General features: G+C 40.3%; 2 protein-coding genes across 3 annotated transcripts in view; both read right to left on the bottom strand.

Moving 5' to 3' along the window:
- Positions 1-12,934, bottom strand: part of srbd1 (S1 RNA binding domain 1) — a 45,397-nt gene extending 32,463 nt beyond the window's left edge. The window contains exons 1-14 of one of the 2 annotated variants that reach the window (XM_034552390.1): positions 12,882-12,934; positions 11,963-12,024; positions 11,314-11,725; positions 10,783-11,004; positions 10,438-10,604; positions 9,439-9,556; positions 9,169-9,307; positions 8,911-9,007; positions 8,564-8,747; positions 3,103-3,206; positions 2,699-2,806; positions 2,294-2,451; positions 1,244-1,334; positions 852-959 (exon numbers count right to left, since the gene is read on the bottom strand). In XM_034552390.1, coding sequence (XP_034408281.1) covers positions 852-959; positions 1,244-1,334; positions 2,294-2,451; positions 2,699-2,806; positions 3,103-3,206; positions 8,564-8,747; positions 8,911-9,007; positions 9,169-9,307; positions 9,439-9,556; positions 10,438-10,604; positions 10,783-11,004; positions 11,314-11,725; positions 11,963-12,024 — 1,970 coding nt within the window. In that variant the 5' untranslated portion in view covers positions 12,882-12,934. Of the gene's footprint in view, positions 1-851; positions 960-1,243; positions 1,335-2,293; positions 2,452-2,698; positions 2,807-3,102; positions 3,207-8,563; positions 8,748-8,910; positions 9,008-9,168; positions 9,308-9,438; positions 9,557-10,437; positions 10,605-10,782; positions 11,005-11,313; positions 11,726-11,962; positions 12,025-12,481; positions 12,570-12,881 lie in introns of those variants that run through there. The other variant, XM_034552389.1, reaches the window with a different exon arrangement.
- A 4,343-nt stretch (positions 12,935-17,277) lies between these two features.
- On the bottom strand, positions 17,278-20,627 carry LOC117743935 (SLC35A4 upstream open reading frame protein-like). The gene is made up of 3 exons (XM_034551917.1): positions 20,522-20,627; positions 19,634-19,732; positions 17,278-19,478 (listed from the first exon to the last, which is right to left on the bottom strand). Exons 1-3 carry the CDS (start codon positions 20,534-20,536, stop codon positions 19,281-19,283), a joined length of 312 nt encoding a protein of 103 aa, XP_034407808.1. The 5' UTR covers positions 20,537-20,627; the 3' UTR covers positions 17,278-19,280.
- Between the last annotated feature and the right edge of the window lie 3,162 nt (positions 20,628-23,789).

Here is a 23,789-nt window from a genome sequence, read left to right as displayed (position 1 = left end):
CAAAAGATACTGACAAAGCTCTACTATGCAGACACACACTTTCAGAATCATTCTAGGCTGTGCTCCCAACGCTAACCTCAAGTCAACAAACACACATGGAACTCAGCAGAGAGAGAGAGAAAGAGACCCGGCGAGGAGAGGCCAGTGGTTATTATGCTTGGAACCGGGTTCTGTGCGGTTGTATTCTGAAGTGCGGACCGGGCCTGGTTACGGACACAATGTGCACCGCAAAAAAACGTCTCTTTAATTGGACCGAAGTGAAACGAAGTCCAGATGGCTTTAATAAGACGATATGAACTTGAGGGACACATTCCAATTTGTCAATATTTCTCTCTCTCTCTCTCTCTCTCTCTCTCTCTCTCTCTCTCTCTCTCTCTCTCTCTCTCTCTCTCTCTCTCTCTCTCTCTCTCTCTCTCTCTCTCTCTCTCTCTCTCTCTCTCTCTCTCTCTCTCTCTCTCTCTCTCTCTCTCTCTCTCTCTCTCTCTCTCTCTCTCTCTCTCTCTCTCTGACACATTTTCCTCCTCCGAACTTTATTTTCACATCGTTAACTCTCTTTCTTTAACCGCTCCTTTCCCCCCCTCCACACTGCTAACTTTCCCTTTTGCTATAACGCGACCATCATCTCTCATTCATCGTCATCATTCCAGAACTCATCGACACATCTCGGTGTCTTCACAATCATTACATACGCATCTCATACTCCTTTATGGTTGTTTTTTTTACGGTTTGGAACATTTGAAAGTCTTGTACCTAAATATACAAAATGCAATGTGGAATATTAAATATATATTTCTTTTCTGGGTCAGGGTGACTGGGGCCGGGTCTAGCATGCACTGGATGAAACATCTTACCAGTAGGACACGTCTAGAGGGTCAAAACAGCGCCTCGAGATAAGGTCTGCGAAGACGGACTCGGTCTCACGACACGCCGTACCGTTACCAATGACAACCTTGGCACAGCTAGTGTGGACAAGAGGGAGAGCAGAAGGACGAAGATCATTATAAAAAATTAAAAAAAATTAAAAATGCAGTTATAGGTTTACAAATCTCTTTTCCTGTTTTTAATATTATGTTCATTGATACAATAAAAAACAGACATGAGTTAATACTGCTGCTACATACATGCCGACAGGAAAGTTACAGAAATAAAACATTGATTAATACAATACAAACATGTATTAACGCTTCTGACACTGTACTCAACTCAACTCAAACAGTGACTTTTAAGACACAAGCAGCAGTACCTGTATTTGATCATGAGGTGGCACAGTTTCTCTGCTTCATTTCGCTGGTTTTGATTATGAAGGTACACAACGTCAGTATGAAGAATCTGACCTGAGAGCAGGGAGATGAAGACAGAGGGAGAAGACACAACGTTGCTGATAAAGGATTATGTGCACGTTTGTCTATGTAATATCAGGTAATATCTCTGTACTGTATGTTGTCTAAAGAAGCAACAATGCCCAAAACAAATCCAATGATTTATGAACTCAACATCTTTCCTGTCTAAGCCTCTGCAGGAAGTCCAGCACTTCACAGTTAGCCGCTTCCTCAGGAGGAGGACTGCAGCTTTGACCAGACGTGAGCTTGGAAACATCAAACCTGTGATCACACAGTGCCGGGCCTCACACACAATATACACACCTGTGTCTGTCTGTTTTAAGTGCGTCAGCATGACTTGTGGCCACACAGTCAGTCACCCAGAGGGTGGGACCTACCCTCGCGCAGTATGAAGCCACACCCACTGAGACACACGCTGTGACATACAGTACAGCAGACGTACAAAAAACACACATGTGCACGCTAACACATCATCTACTCACCGGGGTCATGCCAACTGGCATCTAGTCTACGACATGACCAAAAAACACTAATATGTAGGCCATTAGCCATGAATCTGCAACAGATAAACGATCTACTCTCCTTGAAGTTGTGACTACAGTTATAGAAAAATACTGTTGGTGAAATACAAGTGGACTGTTCCTAAAAAAAATAGCCATTTGTGTTAATGCTTACTGAATGTATCAACAACTAGTAACATTATGATTAGAAGGGAATACTAATGAGGAAAAATAAGTATATCTTAATTTGCATATCTTTTTAACATAGTGCCACAGGATACAACCACAATGGATGAGCATTGTCTCTCAGACACGGCTGCCATCCTGTGACTATATGCACTATGATATCTAAAGCTTTAAAAAGGAGGAAAAAAATGTATAATAAAGAAATTGCAATATTGTCTTACGAGGATTAGAGCCCAAACGTAGGTGGTACACTATGTGGTCACTTACTAGTGGGGGAGAGAACTGCCAGTTTACAGCCATGTCTAAAGCCAGGGTCCACCCCGATGATGACACAGCCCCGTACTGGACACACCAACAGGCGCTGCCGGATGTTTCGTACAAACATGGCGATGGACTCCTTCTCTGCTGCACTCGTCAGCTTCGTCCTAAAGAGACGAAATGCAAGAAAGAGACAGAGAGATATAGGAGACGATGGGTAGAGGACAGGGGGCAGAAAGACGATTGAAGATGTAGAGGTTAGTTGTATGGTGAAAACAAATGAAGTGAAAAAGGAGAAGGAAAGAAGGAGGAGAGGAATGGGGAAGGAGAGGGAAATAGGGACACAGTGTAAATAAATGAAAGAAAACCCTGAGAGCGCACACACACACACACACACACACACAGTTAAAATACCTGAAACTCCTCGTGAAGAAAGGCAGAATAAGCCTTTTATAAGAGTCCTCTACAGCACTCTTGATGATTGCACGAAACTCTTCTTTTACAAACGTCCTCGGCTTCCACCTGCATTAAAACAATATCTTTTTTTTTTTACCTTAATTTATAAAAGATAAATTGACTGAGGACATATGTCAATAAATTCCTGCTCCAATTTCACAATTTATGAATTTGTTATGGACATTTTTACGACCTAAAATCTCAAAGTCGATTAAAACCAAACGATGTGGCAGTACAAATGAATAATCTCTTATTTTCATTTTAATCGCCATTTCTTTAAACTTCAATTTGTGGAGACCTTTTTTTTTTTTACATTCCAAAATGTGTTTTTTTTCAACGTAAAAATGTACTTTGTTTCTGACCTGTTGTTTATGCACCACCACGTGAAGTCATTCTTCACCTCGTCGGGAATGTTCACTTTCACCGTCAAGATCTTCAGACTCTCCCCTCGGTTAATAGCCAGGGTCTGCACAAAAAACACACACACACACACACACACACACACAACCATCCCCCGTTTAATGCAATACAGCATTATAAAGAGTGCACATGAACGCAGAAAGGATAATGGAGGCTTCACATTTGTAGGTTGCTTGTACAATTGTAAAAACAGATATATTCTTTGCAGCAAAAAGCAGTTGCATTTAACAACAAAGAATAGCCTATATTAGGTGGTGACCTTTATTTCCAGTTGTCTTGTTCCCATTTAAAAGCACCTTCACGAGTGGGCTTTTTCTTGGAGTTAGACAATACAAAACGTATATATGTATGTATAAAAATAAAAATGTAAAACACATGCACCCAAACCTCCACACAAAAACAACATCTTTTAACTCTCCACAGACAACAAAAGTGATGAGCCTAGGAGTGTGTCCTGTGGCCAGGCCTGTTGTGTTGTGTGCCGGTCCCCCCTCAGAGGAACTGTTACATGCTGTTAAGCAAACTGTAGTAAGTGTCTGACCTTTTCAGTGGGGAATCTTTAGCCCGCCACAGAACAGGGCCAAGAAACAAAACGTCAATCTGGAAACCAAGCGGAAGAAGCAATCTGACAAATGCCACCACTACGCCACCATCAGCGCTGAGACCGCAAGGCCTACCCCCACCCGCACCCGCACACGTGGTGCCACAACCATTACCACTCAGCGGCACCCTCGGATGAGCTGAACCCATATGCACCACACACACACACACACACACACACACAAATACAAATATAAAACACAGCTAATGGCAGATACAAGAATTAATGCAGCGAGCTTGCTTGAATTATGATGAAAGTTAGATTTCTCTTCTGTTGGCATGTTCCTGCCCTGGGCTGACACACCGACTGTGATGAGATTTCTCAAACAATCTTCATCAAAACACTGTTTAACATGCTGTTGAACAAGTAAGAAACACACTTTGTTTCCGGAGTCTCTGAATGTCTGGGAGTGAAATTGAAGTAGTAAATAAAAATTGGCCCTTCCTAAATGTGTGTTTTGAGGGTTCAACGTTTAAAGTTTTTAATGGATGGCGTACACTAAATGATTGTCATGCATTAAAAGCCAGGGTCCACCCCGATGATGACACGAGTCCTACATGTTCTACAACTGTTTGTTGAATGTGGGGTTAAACTCCACGAGTATCAACTGAAAAATTAAAATGTATAATAAAAACAATGGCACTATAGTTAAAAGTCTCGGACCAATAAACAATCTATTTTGTGTCAATCATGGAGACAACGGAAAAATGTGACCGTCTATATACCCAACGCTATGATGCATATGGTATGTAGGTTCTACGTACCAGAAAATTTAAAAATCACCAAAGCCCATCCTGCCATATGTTGCATATTTAATCATAATAAACATATATTTTGAGGCAATACAGAGGAGCACTGCTGCAAATCACAAATCCAAACGTGTGCTTCCCAGCATCCTGTAATTTCACTACCAGAAAACTAAAAATGAGACTTCCCTTTGCCCAGTTGCCAAACCCCAACTGTGGTGAATGCAACTATGCCGCACCAAAATACAACAACAGTTGTGCATTCTGCGTCGTTGCCGTCTGTTTTCCTTGGTAGCCGGTAGCCACAGTCCCCGCTGATGATAAATAACCTAGTGTCTGTACGTACGTTGACGTCTCTCCGTTTCTGCCCGCGTTAGGTCACTGGTGGGAGACAGAGGGTGATCTCAGAGGAAGGGTGATGTGAGACAGAGTGAAAAGTGTGTGTTTTGTGCGTTAGATGGGCCATGAGTGACATACGGCCGAGTGCTGGCCAAACCCTGACGAGACCAGACAGAATGTCTTTCCTAGATGGTCCATCATCCGGCCACCCGCCCCCGAGGGAGGGCGGTCAGCCAACGACCGTCCTCTCTCTATCCGTCTCCTTCTCTCTCTCACCCTTTCTTTAGAAGAATAGCATCAACACATCCATCCATCCGACATATCAAGGATACACAAAAAGATGCACACGTACCGACGCACAGATTCACACACTTTTTGACCTGGGACACCCATGGGACCCACTGCACAGTGACAGCTGAACTGTTGAGCCTTCAGCAGATCCACACAGGGTTCAAACACATTTTCACATTTCAAAGTTTCACACATGTTCACAGTTCCATACCTCTCTGTAGATTTGTCAGACCATATTTTACATCCTACAACCTAGTCGATGTGTCCTTGAGCAAGACACTTAACCCTGAATTGCTCCCCTAGCTGTGTCTACGGTGTATAAAATGTAACATGTAAAGTGTCTTTGACCTTAAAAAGCGCTATATAAATTAAATGGATTATTATTATTTTTATTATTATTATTATTATTATCATCCAAGTGCAAATAGCTACTTTATTATGTGTATAAATGGTTTCAAATCTGTTAACATGTATGTAAAATAAAATGTTATAAAAAGGAGATTACCTTTAATAAAAGTCAGGGCTTTTATCTGTAATAGTGCAAAAGGGTAAAAAACTAAAAAAAAACTAAAAAGGGAAATGAGATTATATTCCTGATGGTGAAGCACATGGAATGTAAGCTACATTTAGTGAATATTATTCTTTAGACCTTACGGTTCCAGATAAATATTGACTCTAAATATCAATGAGGATAAGTCACCACAGGGGACCATGGCCCAGCGCGATACGCTGGTCTTTTACACAAACATACTGGCTTTACACCGTTCTATTATATCCAAAAACAAAAACAACACAGCACGGCGTCGAAAGGTCTTTGATGGTAGAACAAACTTCAGCTCAGAATGAGGAGAGAGAGAGAGAGAGAGAGAGAGAGGAAAAGCATCTCAATTAGCACTTACTGTACTTCATAGTTTTAAAATGTGGCTTTACCAAATGTGTTCATATTTATTTCATTATCTCAGTTGTAAATATTTACCATGAGTACAAATTACCAATCACCAGAAGGCAGAAGGGATTAAACAATTTAAAATAGTTGAATAACATTTTTGAGTGGGAGCTTTCTTCTTAAAATATAGATTATTGTTATTATGATGTGTAAACGTCATATATGACTGTTATTTGTTGTAGTACAATCTCTGGATAATTTACTATGTTTTATCATATATTGAACCAAAATTAGCTATCTTCTTTCCCAACCATAAATAAAAGTGTTACTGTATGCGAGTGGCAATACAAACAAACTTGTTTTTCTCCAGCTGTCCGTCATAAAAGAAGTGTTCAATCGATGAAACAGTTCCATTTACCCAAGCTCCTCTGCAGGCGAGCCCCACACTAAACTACCATTTGATCACAACGCAAATCGCATTAAAAATAGCCCACTGCACATTCAACAAATCCGCCCTGGCATCCTCAAGAAGTGTACCGGCTGCTAATAGCTATAAGGTAAATGTGGACCCTCGGAAAGAAGACCTCAAATCAAATCTGACGGAATTAAATCTGAGCTAAGCATCTCAACTCGATATGTCAAATGGCTTTAAGACATACCAAATACCAACGCTTTGTATCCACTAACTTTAGAGAAGGAAGGAAACGGTTACATCATTCTATAAAGCCAAACATCCAGGGGACTTTTTATATTCCATAACTCTCCATAAGTATAAAAATGTGTTTTAAGGGATCACTTTTCACTGATATTTCTTATAAATCAAATCAAATTAAAAAATACCAAACATTATCATGTTTCAGCTGAGAGTTTTTATTTTGTCTTGTGCGATTGTATAAATAAATGTCCTTGGGTTTTGGATGGTTGGTTGGAAAAAACTATTTGATAACATCCCTCAGAGCATTTTATTGACCAAACCATTAATAATGGTCAGATGAACTGAAAGTGATTAGCATTAACAATGAGAACTGTACTATGTTTCATCCTCCTTTAGTCTTACTATGGTCTTTATATTTAAAAAAATGTGTCTTTGTATGTCTTTTTTTATAATTAAAACCTGTAAAATTCCAAGATGTTTCCCGTTTTTTTTTAACCTAAAACATTATTAATTAACTAGCTTCTGTTGTCTGCCACCACATTATTATTATTATTATTATTATTACACATCTACTGGTGAACTTGCAATGTATGTTGCATGTTCACCGGGCCAACTCTAAAACCTCCCTTCATAAAATGCCCCGTCCTTTTCCTTTACCAAACCACTGGCGCAGGGCCTTAATAAAAATGTGCTAAAGCAAACGGGCAAGTGTGTCCTCACACACATGCCTCCTGTCAAAACACATCTCCCACCTGCTCCCCCTTCGCGACAACTTGACGGCTAGAAAAGGTTCATTTTAGCCGGAATCCGACAGCTAGCAGGGTCACGGCAGCCTGTGGATTAACGCTCCATGACAAAGGCGAGTCATCGAATTAAAGGCCTCTCATACACGGGAGAGAAGAAGGGAAAAGGGGAGGTGTGGAAGGGAGGGGAGGGCTGAGGTTTAGTCAGAAAAAAGAGGGAGGGAGGCAGAGCGAAGCAAGAGAGTGACGGACGCACCTCAACGTCGCTCATCTGTTCCTTCTCTCCCTCCCTTCGCCACCCCCTCGCCCTCACCCCATCCTTCCGTCCGCCCGTGGGCCCAGCTGCAGTAGCTGTCACTACAGGAGAGCGCCTGTCAATCAAAGCCTCCTAATCCAATGGCATGTCGGCAGGGGACATGTCACATATGTTAAGAGGAGGGAATGAGGGGACTTGCAGGGTGTGCTTGTGTGTGAGCAAGTGTGTGCGCGCATGAATGTATGTTTATGTGATTGTATGACTGTAGGGCAGAGCACGGTTGCCAGAGAGTGTGGTGTGGCAGAGAGGCAGCGGCTGATGGAAGCTGTGGTGACACATGAGGCCCGGGACCAACTCTGAGTAACCCACTAGTCACTAGAGGGACAGAGGGGGAGCAGAGGAGGCAGAACAGGGCACAGGAGGGATACATTTGGAGGCACAGACATGGCTAACTGCGACTGACATGGCTAGCATTCAGAATCGGCACAGCTGAAGCAGACAGAAATGACACAAACACAAACAGATGGTGTGCATTTGTATGTATGTATGTATGTATGTATGTATGTATGTATGTATGTATGTATGTATGTATGTATGTATGTATGTATGTATGTATGTATGTGCAAAAAACACAATACAGGTAAATGACCTTCAGAATGGTTCAGCATACTTGATTAGTTGTTCCATGTGTATTAATTTAATATATCTTTTATTAAAGCTGTGATATTATTTGCCCCCTGAGTTATACCATAAATGCCTGTTTTCTTTTTTTATTCGTTTTTTCTAGTAGCAATGGCCAAAGGTTTGCGAGAGACATTTATAACAAGAACACCAGGAAGGAAGTAAAGAAAGAAGGGAGGAACCGTAAAGTGGTCCGTCTTGCTACCTGATGGGGCTGGATGCGTTGGATGTTGCAGGTGAAGTCAACGTAGAGGTGGAACTTGTCAATGTCCTTGGTTTTGTTTTGCTGGCCTCCTGGTTTCTTGAAAACGTCAACAGATGTCTGCTCTTTTTCTTTCAGTGCCGACTTGGACACAGAAGACTGGATGGTCACAATCCTTCTCTCGCACCTGATGCAGCAAGAGAGAAACAGAGGGTGAGAGTACTGTATCATTATCAATGTAGCAGGTACAAGAAACTCTGGTACCAATATCAATGTAACACAGACCACTGTGGGAATAGAACAATCAAAGCTCACAAGAATTAAGAAACGTTATGTGCATATGTTCTTACAATGTTTTCATGTAGGTGAGTGTCTCGGGGTCTTTGGCTATCATATCAGCCAAGATATGCTCCACCCCTGTAGCTACTTCTTCCATCGTTGAGAGACCTGACGCACAAAAACACACATATTCCATATTCAATAACAGTCCCCTTGTGGACCTTTAATGAGCTCTATAAATATCAGAGCAAATCTAATTATAACAATATTGAGGGGTTTGTTTAATGTCTGAAAAAGAAATGTTGGGTGCATATGTGTTCATATCTTACCTTCAGTACCAGGTTTTACCCATACCCTTAAATCCAGAGTATGCGGTGCGTCCATGAGTGCAGAGGCGGCCACCTCAAGGCCGAGTGCTTTGGCTCTGCGAGCCTTCGTTAGCTTACTGCCTTTCTTATAGGGAGCATACTACACACAAAGAAAGAAGCACAGGACTGAGATGACTGGTAAAGTTAGGTGTAAGAGCCATTGCAACCAGGCATTACATCGGAAATTTAAATAGCAGATATTGCTTTTTGCCAAAAAAAAATTATTCTGACCACATGATCCAGTTCATCAGCTGATCGGCAGCTCTTCAGATTTTGTTCCAGCTCAGCTGTCAAAATCCCGTCCTTTTTCAGGGTCTGAACCACAGACTGGGTCTTCTTGGCTAGAGAGCTGAGGCAATACACACACAGCCACATACACAAGTAAACAAAAATAAAAAGAGAAACTGATGATATATACACAGAGTAAACCGATTGCACTCCCACACAAAATTAAGTGACACACAAGTACCCAAGTAAAACAATCACAAACATGCGATAATGTTTCAGGCCTCATAGCTTGACCACCAGCACCATCTAGAGGCCAATGTCAGAAATGCCTGCCCAGCTCATGAGAAAACGTTTCACACCTTGATGGAAACCTTCCAAAGCTGGAGAGGGATTTCCCATTTCAGCACGACAACGACCCAAAACATACATTCAAATCAACAAAAGTATGGCTTCATCAGAAGAAGATTAAAGTTTTGGAATGGCGAGCCAGAGAGAGACCTGAATCCATTTGAACAGCTGTGGGCTGATCTGAAGAGAGATTTGGAGCGCTTTTGCAAAGAAGAGTGGGCAAATATTGCCGCGTCAAGATGCGCCATGCAAATAGAGTGCTGTTAAAAAAAATCAAAAGGTGCTTCAACAAAGTATTAGTTTTAGGGTGTGCATATTTATGCAACCAGGTTATTGCATGTTTTTTTTTAATTGTAATTTATCCCCCTAAAAGATTTCAGTTTGTTTTTCAATTGAATTGTTCACATTATAGGTCACATTCAAAAGTGGAAAGAGTTGTGACATGATTTTTTTTCTTCGTCTCATTTTTTGACATCACAAAAAACTGGCATTTTAACAGGGGTGTGTAGACTTTTCATATCCACTGTATACAGTATATTAGACTCTGTGCCTAAATGTGTCTCTGAATGCATTGTACGAGTGCTGGCAAGAGAGGGTGATATGGTGTGTTAGTTTCTTTTATTTGTGTTTAATTTAAGACGTTCATTTGCCTACCATAGCTCTTCATATATCAGCTGGACGTCTCGGACGGCATCGGCGTCCATATGGTTAATCAGCTCTTTGCGATATCGCACCATGAATGGCACCGTGTTCTCCTCACGAAGCAGCCCAATGACATTCACACACACCCATTGCTCCACACATGTCAGGGTAGATACCAGCTGAGGGGAGGGACACATGCAAATATTAAAACGGTTAATCTATATACACAAATAGTTAGGTAGGCAGAAAGTCCACTCCCATATAACCACAAATTATTTTAAACCGTTTGTCCATTGTTAGTATCTAGCAAGTAACACCTTTCCCACACATAAAACACACCAACAACCCCATTAATACCTCTGTCAAATCCCAGTTCATATTGAGTTCATTCCTTTGAGTGTGCTTTTCCGAGGACGGTAAAGGAGCCGATCGCCCCGGGCAGGCCCCGCTGGTCTTCTGTTTCTTTTGATTGGGCTCATCAAATGTGAAATCCTCCACTTCCTCTTTCTTTGCGCTAAGCCCAGCTACTGAAGACCCCTCGCCTGCCTGATGGGCATCCGACACAGTAAATGACACCCTCTACAAGAAAAAACAAGACACAAGAAAAAGAGAAAAACATAGGGGGAAATATTTTTTTTTTTAAAGATTAACAAAATATTAACAAAATATTAGAGATTATTGATGGCATATGTACAATGTTGCATCAGCTATGCACAAAAGAGAGTTTTGCTGTCGATGTGAAGTGATGCAGATGCACTGATATATTCTAATTTTTTTACACTAATAAACTGGCATGCTTGCCAACTCTACATCATCTTCTTGTGTTAGTGTGTGTGTATGCAGATATACTACTACTACTACTACTACTAATATGATTGTGAGTCTTACCTCCGACTTCATTCTGCTACTTGGCCCACTCTCTTTGGCCCTCTCTCCTTTGGGACAGTCCGTTTGTTTTTCTCCTTTGTTTTCTGCAGCCGTATTTTCTTTTTTTCCTTCGTCAATATTTTTCCTCTTTACTCCATGTAACACTGGTGCGCCAGGATCCTTCAGAACTTTAGGGGCCCGTGTTTTTCGTTCTGCTGCAGGTTTGCGTGGTGCCCTTGGTTTAGGAACTTTTGGCACTTTAGGAGCTTTCGGTGGTTTGGGCTCCTTCGGTTTCGCAGTTCTCTTGGCAGCGGCTTTCTTCTCCCCGGCTGCTGCAGGAGCTTTGGCCGCTCTGCTTGGGGCTTTAGGCTTTGGCTCTGTCGGCCTCCATTCATCATTATCCTCTTCACTACTGGATGTCTGGGGAGATGACCTGATGGCAAAATGGAAATTCATCAAATTCCAATACTAGAATAGGAGTTCGCTCTCTAACTCTGCTACATGTAGTACTCTTTCCCAGGTTAACCTGCTGCCCTTCAACACTATACAAACTGGCTAGTGTCTCTAGTGGCATAGTTACATATTTTATTTGCATATGTAAGTATGTGTCAGTTAGACAAAAACGGAAAACCCGGATGCATGTTGCAGAAAATGAATGAAAATCACTTACAAGTCGGAGTCGACATCTTTGTTTTCTACAGCTTTGGCAGTTGTTTCGCGTCTTCGCATCATCTGTGAGAAAATGGTTTGAGTTAGCTGGAGTTACACAAAGTTGTACATTGAGCGTTTAAGTTAATTATTTAGCTAGGTTAGCTAGTTAGCTAACGGACCAAACGTTAGTAGTTAGCGTTGAGGCTCAAGTGCACAGCTTTAGGTTATCCACAGTTGTTAGCTAGCTAACTCTACAATAAGTCGTCAGCGAGCACTGACAGCTGCACATAAAGCAAGAACACTGTATCTGTTTACTTTAGACGACACGTTTAATTTTCTGAAGCAGACAAGAGCTTGAAAGCGTTTGCTAGCTATGAACAGCCAGGCATAAATTCACATTAGCCGTTAGTTTAAATGTGGCGCTCCACGCTGACGCTGGCCAAGTTATCTTACTAAATGTCACAAATTGTGGTCCATACGTGTGTGTCACTGTCTTCCAACAGAGCGGGAAGCCTAGGACACATGTGTGCATTCATACCGTTAAAAATGGTCAACAAATGTGTGTGTATTCCGTTAGAAATCGTAGCTGGTGCAGCAGGGATTCCTACTTCCTGCAACAGTACGGGTACAACCAATCACAAAGGGGCAAACGTTGGTCTTCTTCTTCGGTCGGCAAGTGAGCTTACAGACACCTATAGCGCCCCCACTGGATTGGAGTGTACTGCAGTAGGTTTGCTCATTCAAATGTCCTTTGGGGTTCACCCTGATGATTCGAGAGGCTTTGAGACTATCCCAATTGTGATTTTAAAATCAGCATTTCAATTAGTTCATTCTCTAAATTATCCAACTCATACAAGAGGGCAAGGCAACTTTGGTGAAGTTCAATCCCTATAAATAACTAAGAATAAATGTAGGCTATTTAACTATTTTTTACTTACTGTAAATTCCCATGTCTCACCCTGATCTCACCACATCACCATGTCCCCCACTGCGCTCTAACTTCCCTATAACAGCCACTGGTTTTTAACTGTCAGACTACCTTTGTATTTCCATTTGATTAAACTTTTTTTGTTCTTCTAAAATGACAGTCAAAACAATTGTTTTACAATTGTTTTAATAATATTTATTTGAAATGTGAATGAAGAATAATATATAAGATAATGACAATGACTGTCAAACTGTTGGTGCCTGCTGGAGATTGTGGGACTTAATGGGGGCAAACTTGAAAGGAAAAAGAAAATATTACTCATACCAAATCACGATCACTAATACTAATACGATTGATACAGTATTTATTTATAATTTACTCTATTCAATCTAATATGCATGGTACAGGTATCCATTCTTTGTATTCCTAATTCAATCTGTTCCCTACTCATTACTGTATCATTACCATGAAGTGGTAAAAAGATGTTTCTTTTTACTCATTTAAACAACATGGATATAAAAAGGTAATTCAATGTCTTAACCAGTTTCAGAATTGCTATATATTGTCTGCCTGGTAACAGGTTATGCGTAACATGAGGAACCAATCAGAAACTCAGTTTGGTTGTTCTGGCTGTCAGTGTGGGTTTTCCCCTCACTGCTGCTTTCAGTTCCTTCTGTCTCTCCGCAGCCTTTAAAGTTACAAACTCGCTGAATTCTGTCATTAATATTCGTGAAACAACTTGCAACTTGTCCTGAATTAAGGTATACTTTCATAAGGTAAATGTATGTGTGTGTTTTCAGCAGCATTCTACGTGTTTAATATGGATATGGATGTGTGTTTTTCCAGGTTTGTGTTACGATGTCTAACCCCGAGATCCAAAACCAGCCTCTCCTGGCAGATGGCAACCAGCAGGCAGCCAATGCCCAAGGGTAAGGATGGTGTATGTTTATCTATCTCTATGGGGTCCCAACACTGTAGGACCAAAGGCTTGGTCCCCACAAAGTTAATAACCATTTACCATAAATGTTGGGTATTGTTATAAAAACTAAATTGGGTTTGTTTTTGTTTTTGTGTAAGAGAGAAATAAATAGAAAAAGAGTTTCCTATTTTGTCCTAACTAACCATGTTAGTTAAGTGTGTATGGGTGTGACCAAAACCAACTTTGAATATTCATGTTGTAACCTAGTTATAACTATGAAGTTATACTTTAATTTAAAAGTAATCATTAATCTAAGTCATTTTAATCTAAGGCACCTGCCTATCAGCCATTTGGGTTATATTTATATTTATCTTTATTACAATCAATCAGCAGACTCTTGAAACTGTGTTGACTTGTGTGATCCATCACATTGAACATCTGTCAGCACAAACAAAAACATTAACAAACAACAATAATGTAACTGCTTTAAGCTCCTTCGGGCAAATTAGTTATTTATTTTTAAATAGTACAAAAAGGATTGGAAACCAATAGCTGTGTGAAAAACAAGGAAAATACATTTCAAAACTCATGGATATTAATTTTGAAGAAAAAAAAGAAAGAAAAGGCTACAGTCCTTCAAATGGGTTGTAATTCTACCCAAAGTCTGTGGATGTCCGTGTGGAATTGTCTTATTATACTCCATGAATTTTGTGTTTATGCGCACTATTCTATTCTATTTTTGTATTGAAAATAGTCCTCAATAAAAAGATAGCTGAGATTTAAAGCGATCTCAGGACATGGCATTTATTAAAGTAATGGGAATTTCCAACAGAGGAAAAGACACAACAAAAATCTTAATTAAACTTTCACTCAGGGGTCTGTTTGGAAACAACTGATTTCATCTCTCAGACGGTCAGACGCAGAAAATACCACGGCTGAAGTTCCTGTTTCAATGAAATGCCGTGAATCTCCGACCTCTACAATGTTCCTAGTTGCATTTTCTGCTGCCTCTCTTTCGTATCGATCTCGTTCTCCCACATAACGATTTAGTCCATATGACCTCCTTGTTCGTGGTGGATATCAATTGGTAGTGAGTGTCTTTTTCCCCTTTAAAAAAACAAAATCATCAATTAGAAAGACGCATTTATTTTTGTACTTGCTCTCCAGGGGCCGCTCCTCTCGGGCCTACAAGGTGGCAGGTCTAACCCTGCTGGCCTCGGTCCTGATTGTGGGCCAGGCGCTGACCGTCTACTTCGTCCTCAGCCAGAAGAGCGACATCAAATCTCTGCAGGAGCAGAACAACAACCTGGACTCACAGCTGACGAGGTCAAGAGCTGGTGAGGAGGCCAAATTATGTTCAGATTATTGTGTGACGTTGACATTTAGCAAAATGGCTTGGGTGAGAGAAAATGTCAAATAAAAAAAATAAAATCCCTGCAACATTACTCCTTCGATGTATGATACATTTACTTCCTCATTGTTTTCTTAAGCTGAAAAGCCAGTTGAACCTGATCTGAAGTCTGATGGGACTTTCTAGAAGTTGTATGTTTGTCTGTAGGAAAAAACAGGGTTATATTATTCTAAGAAAATAAATATAATGTCAGTCCGTTTTCTAAACAAATGTTGTCTCTTCTAACGATGGACGGCGTAGCGGGCATCGTTGGATTAATCTTCAAACTAGACTGGATCCAACATGAAGTTCTAACTTTCACTTCCTCCTGTTGTTTCTCTTCTACGTCTCACACGGTTTCTCTTTGTGTCTGTAGTCGCTGTGCCCGTGCGGATGTCCATGAACAAGGCGGCCAATATGATGGATGTCTTTGTGGACGAGGTAAAAAATGATATATTGGAAGACACACTAAACATTTTTTTTATATTGATCCCCCTACATTTGTTTTGTAAAGCAAATAGAATTGTCATTGATCGTTGATCTCCGACCGATCTTTGGTGGTTCTCGTTGCCAATTTTGTGTTGCATATATGCCGATGAAGATGATATAATCTGATGTTTTCTGTTTTGTTTCACTGATTGTATCACAGGAGACTTCTACCAAAGACCCAGAACAAACCGGTATGTTCTGTCTATATTTACTATATTCATACACACACACACACACATACTTACCTCCTCTCCTCCCTCAGTCACTCAGCAGGCCACTGTCTGCCAGCTGGAGGCGGCTGGTATGAAGCCCGTGGAGCTGCCAGGTTTCAGGCCGGCCTGTGACGAGCGCGGCCTCTACCGGGTGCAGCAGTGCTTTGTGGGTCACTGCTGGTGCGTGAACCCGGCCGACGGGCAGCAGCTTGGAGCCCCGAGAAAAGGACGCCATTGCGGCGCGTCTCTCCGCACTGGTGAGACGAGATAACTGTTCATGAAGTCGGATGTATAATAGATTACGTTACGTGCAGTTGTGAACCAGTTTCATGTTGTATTTGTCTTTTGTTCAATCAAAGAAGTTATATTTCCATCATTATGGGGGCTTAGGTTCATGGATATACGCTGGGTTTCGCCAAGAGCCTGGGAACAAGAAGTTATCGTTTAGTGTAGATCCAATAATTTTTGAGAAATCACTTATTTTTTTACATTATATGAATGAAATGCTGCACTTAATTATATGAATTACATCTGGCATAAGTAATTCCATTAGCACAAATCACTTTTTTGAATTCTGATGCAGTTTCAAAATATATAAACATTTAAATTATTAAAATAATGCTTATTTGTGAACATGTATTTGAGCTACAATGCCGTTGACAGTGAAGTCTCCGTCTTTGTAGGCAGCCCATCCAAACTGCTGACTCTGCCTGATGCTGCTTGATACTGTGGTGAGTGCACATCTGGAGTTCCTCTGCTTCTCCACGTATCCATACATTAATATCTGTGAGCATTGCTGTATGTAGGAACTTATTATATGCCGCTGTAGTTTCAACGTATAGTTTAATTTTGTCCAAACAAAGTGCTTTTTTGACTTTTTTACTGCTTACTTTGTCCTTTTCTGTTTCTCTTTCCTGGGTAATTGAAGCGGATGACATCTCCTCCAGACACGAGCAAATCACGACATGTTGCATATTCATCAACTTCTAATTCCCTTCATGTCGTTAGTACTTGATAAGCATATACGGTTTCATATACTGCTGATAAATAAATAAAAAGTATGGTCATTTCTCTGCTTTCCATCATCTTATCAGTTTATTGCAAGTGCTCTGAAACCTATACTAAATGGACAGAGGTGCTATTAATTACATTCCACCATCTGAAGGTGTTTTTGTATGGCTGGTTAAAGTTAAAGATGTGTATGTTGTTTTTGTATTTTCTATTATATCATGTCAGTTTGATTAAAACATTAAAAAATTCTATGTAGGGACGTTTGTAAATAAAACAAAATATACTTAAAATCTTTAATGTCTAGCTAAAAAGGGAGAGGAAAGAAATTGACACACATTTGGGCACAATTAGGAAACAGGGACACTCCCCTTTTGAGACAATGGTTAACTGTATTTTTTCCCCATTTATTTGAACAATCCAAATAAAAATCTTTATGATAATTCAGGCAGTTTTCTTTAACAATATCACAAAAGGAATTTCAAACCGAATGAAAGCCCATGATGACAAGACAGTGACATAAAGCACCATCCATTGACCCGTATTCTACTTCAGCATATCAAGTGTTCAAAGATAGGTATGCCTTAAAAAGCAAGAATAAAACATGCAGAAATAGAAGACGGTAAATAAAGAAACAGAGCATGCAATAAATACAAAGACAGTAACGATGATCGTCTATAGGCACAAGTTGTTTCTGTTTTCCAGTTATCAAACATAGAGCACACGTTCCACAAACCAAAAGGACTTAAATATGGCTTCTTTTATGTCTAATACTTGTTACAGACCGGACTCTGTACACAATCATTGTGCGTTAAAGTCAACTGCAGCAATACAGTACCTATGGTCATAAAAATAAATCCTATTTGTGGGTTTAATTGTAAATCTTTTTTTTTTTTTCAGGTTATCCCACCCACTTGAAATATCTGCACAGCAAAATGAAAATTCTGACTGCATTTCTGCTGTATTATCAATTGTGCTACTATTTGTTTCCAGACCTGCAGCAACAACATGATTTATGGACGTAATATTGACATTTATCCATTTTACACTTCTAATGTCTTTCTCATGGAACCCTTTTCAGTAGGAACAACTCATCAAAAGCATGAAGCCGACACCACATTTTTAGTAAACACGTTACCACTGTATCATAGATTTTCTTTGACAGGTTTTGATATTTCTTCGGACACAAAACAAAAATAATTGTTTGTCGAAAGACAAAGTAACAACTTCAAATCCCTAAAATTCATACAATTGCAAAAGATCAACTAGTTTCCAGCATATGCCATACCCCATCGAGAAAGGCTATTGCACACATGGCATGAGATGATGATATCACGTTCAGACCAGAGTAGGCACTGTTAATATTATATAGTTTTCAGAAAATACTCCAAATACACACACTTTCATGTTTTGGTAAAACAAGTGCAATTAAATCTACATCTTTCAAGAAAATATTCACTTTGGCGTACAGTTTAATTTTAAAGCAGTTTGAGGTGGAATATATATTTTTTTAAACTGAGTGTGACATTTTTGGATTCATAGGTTATTTTTCCATGAACCTCTCTAAAGATGAATTCTAGAATTTAAAAATAAAAATTGACCTATAATCACATGGTGAGTGAGGAGTGTTGTCCCTGCCAAGACAGAATCACACCACACCAGATTTAGCTCTGGCACCTCCAAACATGAAGGGTTTCAACACGTTTTAGACTAAAGAGCCACCTGAGTTTGAGGTGAGAAAATGTGTACAAGCTACATCACCATGAGTGAAAAAAAGTGCACATTAGTAAAGGCTGCTGTAATTGATTTCTGACCACTAGGGGGCAATACATGACACATTTCCTCTTGGAGAGACTAAACATCTACAGCAAAAGTGACATGGTGCATTTCTCTCGAGTGAACCGTCTAAAGAAAGGAGATGAAATTGCCAACACAGCTGGCCTGCACATTTGGATAATGGTCAGTCTCATTATATATCAATACATCTTCAGAAAGCCCATATTGTGGGCAGTATAGGGTTCAGGACAGAAATCAATTATGGCAGTTTTAATGATTCTCTTCCAGGCAGCAGTCTAAAATTCAATCAGTGACTTTATTGGAAAGAAATACAGCTTCTCTTTTGTTTTAATAATCTGAATTGTAATCCTTTACACATTCTGCCTATATGCTCATATGCTGTATAATATATGTCAGTCACCCATATTCAAAGCAAGAGTCCCCTTACTCCATAAATTGGCTTGCTACTGAAGAATTTCCCTATTTATGTGGAAGCTGAAAATAAGAACTACAGAAAAGTTGTTTTAATGAAATGTGTATCTGTTCCCGTTTGCAGCTGTAGTGGCACCCTAAGCTTGCAGATGTCTCTCCTGCTCTTCTAGTCTTCAGGTCCTCTTATTTGGAACCGCCTTTAAAGTTGCTTATGTAGTCTTTGATGGTGTTTTCAATGTTGGGCACGGCATATCTTTGCGCTGCATAGATACCTGTACACGCTCCTATGGCAACACCCATCAAAGCTGAAGAGCGAAACCTTGCAACAACGTACCCGGCCAGAAAACCCTTCAGGAAGGGAGAACCCAGCAGACTGCCTCCCTTAGGAGAAATGGAAAGGAGAGGTTAGACCTGGTAGTAGGTAGCCCGACCAGTGGTTTCATATCTACATATGTTTAATAACTGCCTTGCCCGTGAGCAAAATTCAAGGCAGATTAACTGTTGCATGTACGTATTAGTGCATGTGTGATCTTTACCGGAGGAACCCCAGCCTGTATCTCATCCTCCATCCGTCTCTGAATATCTTCCAGCTGGTCCTTTAGCTCTACCAGGTCCTTGAGTTGGCCCAGAGGACCCTGCATAACACAATGATACACATGTTAGCTGACAAGGGTTTCCTAAATAAAAAAGCAGCATCTAAAAACATGAAATCATTGTAAATAAGAACAAAATTATACATGTACACACAAACTGTGCATGCTGATAATTCTTAAACTTAAAAACACTGAAGACCCAATAAACCAATCCTATCTTTGACATTAATATATCATTTTCACAACTAGGATTTTTACTAAAAAGTTCATTTTTAAAGAAAACGTGTTTACATTGGGCCTGCCTTTACTGTTAAAGGCCACACAGAGCTACGATTCTTCGAAACTAACAGTCCACTTGTTGTTGTCGTAAAGTGTTTGATTCACTGCCCTGACATGACGTCACGGTCAATAAGAGCTCGTTAATTCATCAGCGAGCACACGTTATAGTGTTAACACAGAACGTCAGTTGCTATGTTACATCACCTAACGTAAAGCAGCGATATATTAGCAGTGGGTCATCAGCTCATTCTTTCTTTTAACAACGTATTTATGTAGTTTGTGTTTACGACACCGTACGACCTCAATACACCTAGCCGTTAATCTCATATTATTTTAACGTAAATTAGTTCGTAGCCGGCTAACAACACTTTAGCTAGCATTTGGGTTCAGGCTAACGAACACCAGATTGCTAGGCGACGGCAGCCTGCTAGCTGTTCTAGGTTACGTCATACGCTCCGCCTAAAGTGAGGACCGCTGAGAGACAGTGTCGGTCAGGCGGGTTGTTTTGTTAGTACGGTGACAACAATGTGAAGGAAAGTTGAAAACTCCGACCTTGTCTCCTGCCATAGCTTCACTGTCCAGTGTGTTTTTGAGTCTCTTCTTCTTCTTTTGTCTGGTGTCTTTGTTGAAAAGCGAGCTCACTGCCCCCGACTGGATAAACAAGAAGCCTGCCCTGGCTTTGAGGTGTTCTTCCCCATTAGCTACAGCCGAGAAACTTTCATTAATATTAAAGATGAAGACTTTCATTAAATAACTCGTGCACAGTAACAATAACCAAGTACACAGACTAACTTTCTGAGTATAAATAACGTCATTGTATGTGTGGATACTGATTCTTTTCTCATGTTGAAGTACCTACCCAATTTTGTGATATAGTATAATTATATAACACAGTACTTGCGTTAGACAATGTTGTTTTGCATGCAGATTCTGCAGCTTGTCCAGCCACCCTCATATATTTTTAAACGGTCAGTGTAACCCCCATATTTCTAAATCTCTCAGGTCGAGCACTTCATCCTGCCATTAGCACAGAGGTTATATGATGCATCAGCATAATCGGTGAAGCCTATTCCATAGAAGCATTTCTTTTTTAAACATTACATCTACACTGAAGTTTGTACAAACCCCTATATTCTCACTCCTAGTTGACTGAAAGGAAGATGGGAGGAATCAATCCCATTAGCTCGGGTTTCTACTGTAGAGACCGTGCAGTCTGATCCGTTTACCTATACTGGTGCTGGAGTCAGCATGAGAGAGCACAGATGATTAGACACTAAGAGAGAGAATTGGAGTGAATAAATACAGAGACAGAAGGATAAAGTGTCACGGAAGCAATGAGATACTGTACTCATTAATCAGAGCTGTAAAATGTGCACTATTTTACCTCCAGCCTGAAGAAGGAAGCAGCATTGTGAGGATACAGGTGTAGTGAGACAAGAGACCTGGCCCCCCTAGAAATAAGATGACACAGTTTGAATCATTACGTGGACTGTGTGGCATTAACTTTTCAAGGTTAAAATGAACAGGTCACAAGTACTGAGATCCGCGATGAGCCACAAGTGTGTGTGACACGCAGCGCGACTGCAAGAGTGATGACTGCAAGAAAAAAAACTATACTTCAGACACATTTTAAATGATGAATTCTGCTCAAATATGAATTATGAAAGACACTTGATGGTTTCTTCTGCAGCACTTTGTTACTGGAGAGGGCCCCCGACAGTTAATCCTCACATTCTGCAGGACGGACGGTAACTTTTCCTTATTCAGGATTATTCATCATTGAGGGGAGTTATTGATTTTGGCTGAGGCATATTTGGCTGACTAATCTTTGGATGCCACTGTAAAAAGAAAGGTCATTGAAGCCTGCGGTGCAATCATCACAGCGATGTGCTTGAGGGGAATGTATACCAAACAGTCAGACAGTCGGCTGGATTTAAGAAGAAGAAGAAGAAGAATATATCGTAATACGCAGTGAAAATAAACACAAACTTATTTATATTCAGTGAACGGCAAAACAATGAACAATTCTGACTTTTATAGCTTTGTGACGTCATCAATTATTTAGCACGCCCAGCTGCATTTTTTCTCTTACATAATGAAAGAGATTCATATTAATACTCCAAACAGTGATTGCAATGCTGGTTTGTGTCGCTGTAATAATTCAAAGGGGAAAGAAAGAAAGCCCATCAGTTTCAGGGCATAGAGGCAGTGATCTGTCGGTTTTGCAGTACATTTTGAGGAATAATGATACAACTATACTTCATAATCAGTGCACTGGGCACATGTCATGTCTGTTAATTTCATCTATAGGCAGGAAAGCAGGAAAGCAGTCGTCAAAAGACGATTATTTACCTGAGAATTTACTGAAAATGGAAGAAGCAAATGGATTTATTCAGCAACTTTGAGTCTCACTAATAGGCACGTATATTCTATCACTCCAGTGCTTCATCTGGAGTATGAGCTGTAAGTATTTGGTAGATTGAAGGTTTATTGATTCATAATTTCTGCTTGATAGGTTCCTCATATAATGTGTCACAATGCTTTCTAAAGAGTTGAGAGCATGTTTGCTTCCGAGTAGACAAAGATAACTTCAGTCTTCAGTATATCCAATGCAAGTGCATATATATATATATATATATATATATATATATATATATATATATATATATATATTATACTGAGTTATAGTATCATAACCTCTGCACCTGCCTCAGGAGTGTTGCAGCTTCAACATTGTGTTGGGTGTTAGAAGTGTTGATTACACACTTTGGTCTCGGTGCTGGTTGAGCCCGTTAGTGATAATTTGTTGAAATATTTAGTTCTGCTTCATTATCACTATAGAGAAATTAAAGCTTTTCATCAATTCAGGGGACACATTTAGAGCCTGCCAGCGGATGTGATCCATTTCTAGGTCTTAAATCTAGAAGCCTCTTAGCGTGGCTCAATGTTTATGCGTTGGCTCGTGTTCAGTGAGTTCTCCTGTGAACCCTCCTGCTCAGTATTCAGCGAGCGTTTCCTCTGATGGCCGCTGATGCAGCGCACTCAGCCGGCAGAGGGACGTGGGATTGGACTGAATGAGATGGACTCGGTGGAAGAGTTGTTTGCGAGTTTCCTCGTTGAATGTGCATGACTCGGCATCGTTGGGAAGGAATATTGAGCCACCAACATTTTTTTCCTGTGGAAAAAAAGAGTGAATGTTTTTTTTTGTGCATGTAGCAGCAGCAGATTGTAATAATGGCAGTTTGGAGGTTTTTACTCCATTCAGGTCAATAGAGACGCAACCAGAAAATAAAGACACATTTTGACAGGTCCCTGAATTAATTAAATTGTAGTGCTTATCCCAAAGGAAACAAATAGATACCCAGATGTCCTGACATTTTCTTTTTAGATATGTTTCATATAATAAGCAGAATATCTTGATATTCTAAGGTTGGCTGAAAGTGTTTCAACAGCAGCAGCTGAGAGTCAAATCTTAATTATAATGGTTTCTATTTCAAGTTTGAGTTAAAGTGCACTGGCTGTTTGCCACAATGTTTAGCTATTGTGTGTGTGTGTGTGTGTGTGTGTGTGTGTGTGTGTGTGTGTGTGTGTGTGTGTGCGTGTGCGTGTGCGTGCTGCGTGTGTGTGCAAAGCATGTGTGGCTTTGCCCAAATGCCAGCTATAAGCCAATTAAAGTGTGTAAGCAGGAAGAGCGTTACTGCAGCCTCACTGCACCACTCTGCTGTGATGTGCCAAGGTGTGTGTGTGTGTGTGTGTGTGTGTGTGTGTGTGTGTGTGTGTGTGTGTGTGTGTGTGTGTGTGTGTGTGTGTGTGATCAGAG

The sequence above is a fragment of the Cyclopterus lumpus genome, chromosome 15 (genome assembly GCF_009769545.1).
Source record: "Cyclopterus lumpus isolate fCycLum1 chromosome 15, fCycLum1.pri, whole genome shotgun sequence".
Classification (NCBI taxonomy): Eukaryota; Metazoa; Chordata; class Actinopteri; order Perciformes; family Cyclopteridae; genus Cyclopterus; species Cyclopterus lumpus.
The sequence above is the reverse complement of the archived record's forward strand: the minus strand, read 5'-3'. Positions and strand labels throughout refer to the sequence as shown.

Bases quoted from the DNA above. Each gene is read 5' to 3' on its own strand.
- LOC117743935 (XM_034551917.1), bottom strand. The intron at 19,479-19,633 runs GTAAAGATCACA...ATTTCTCCTAAG, and splicing joins TACAGGCTGGGGTTCCTCCG to GGAGGCAGTCTGCTGGGTTC.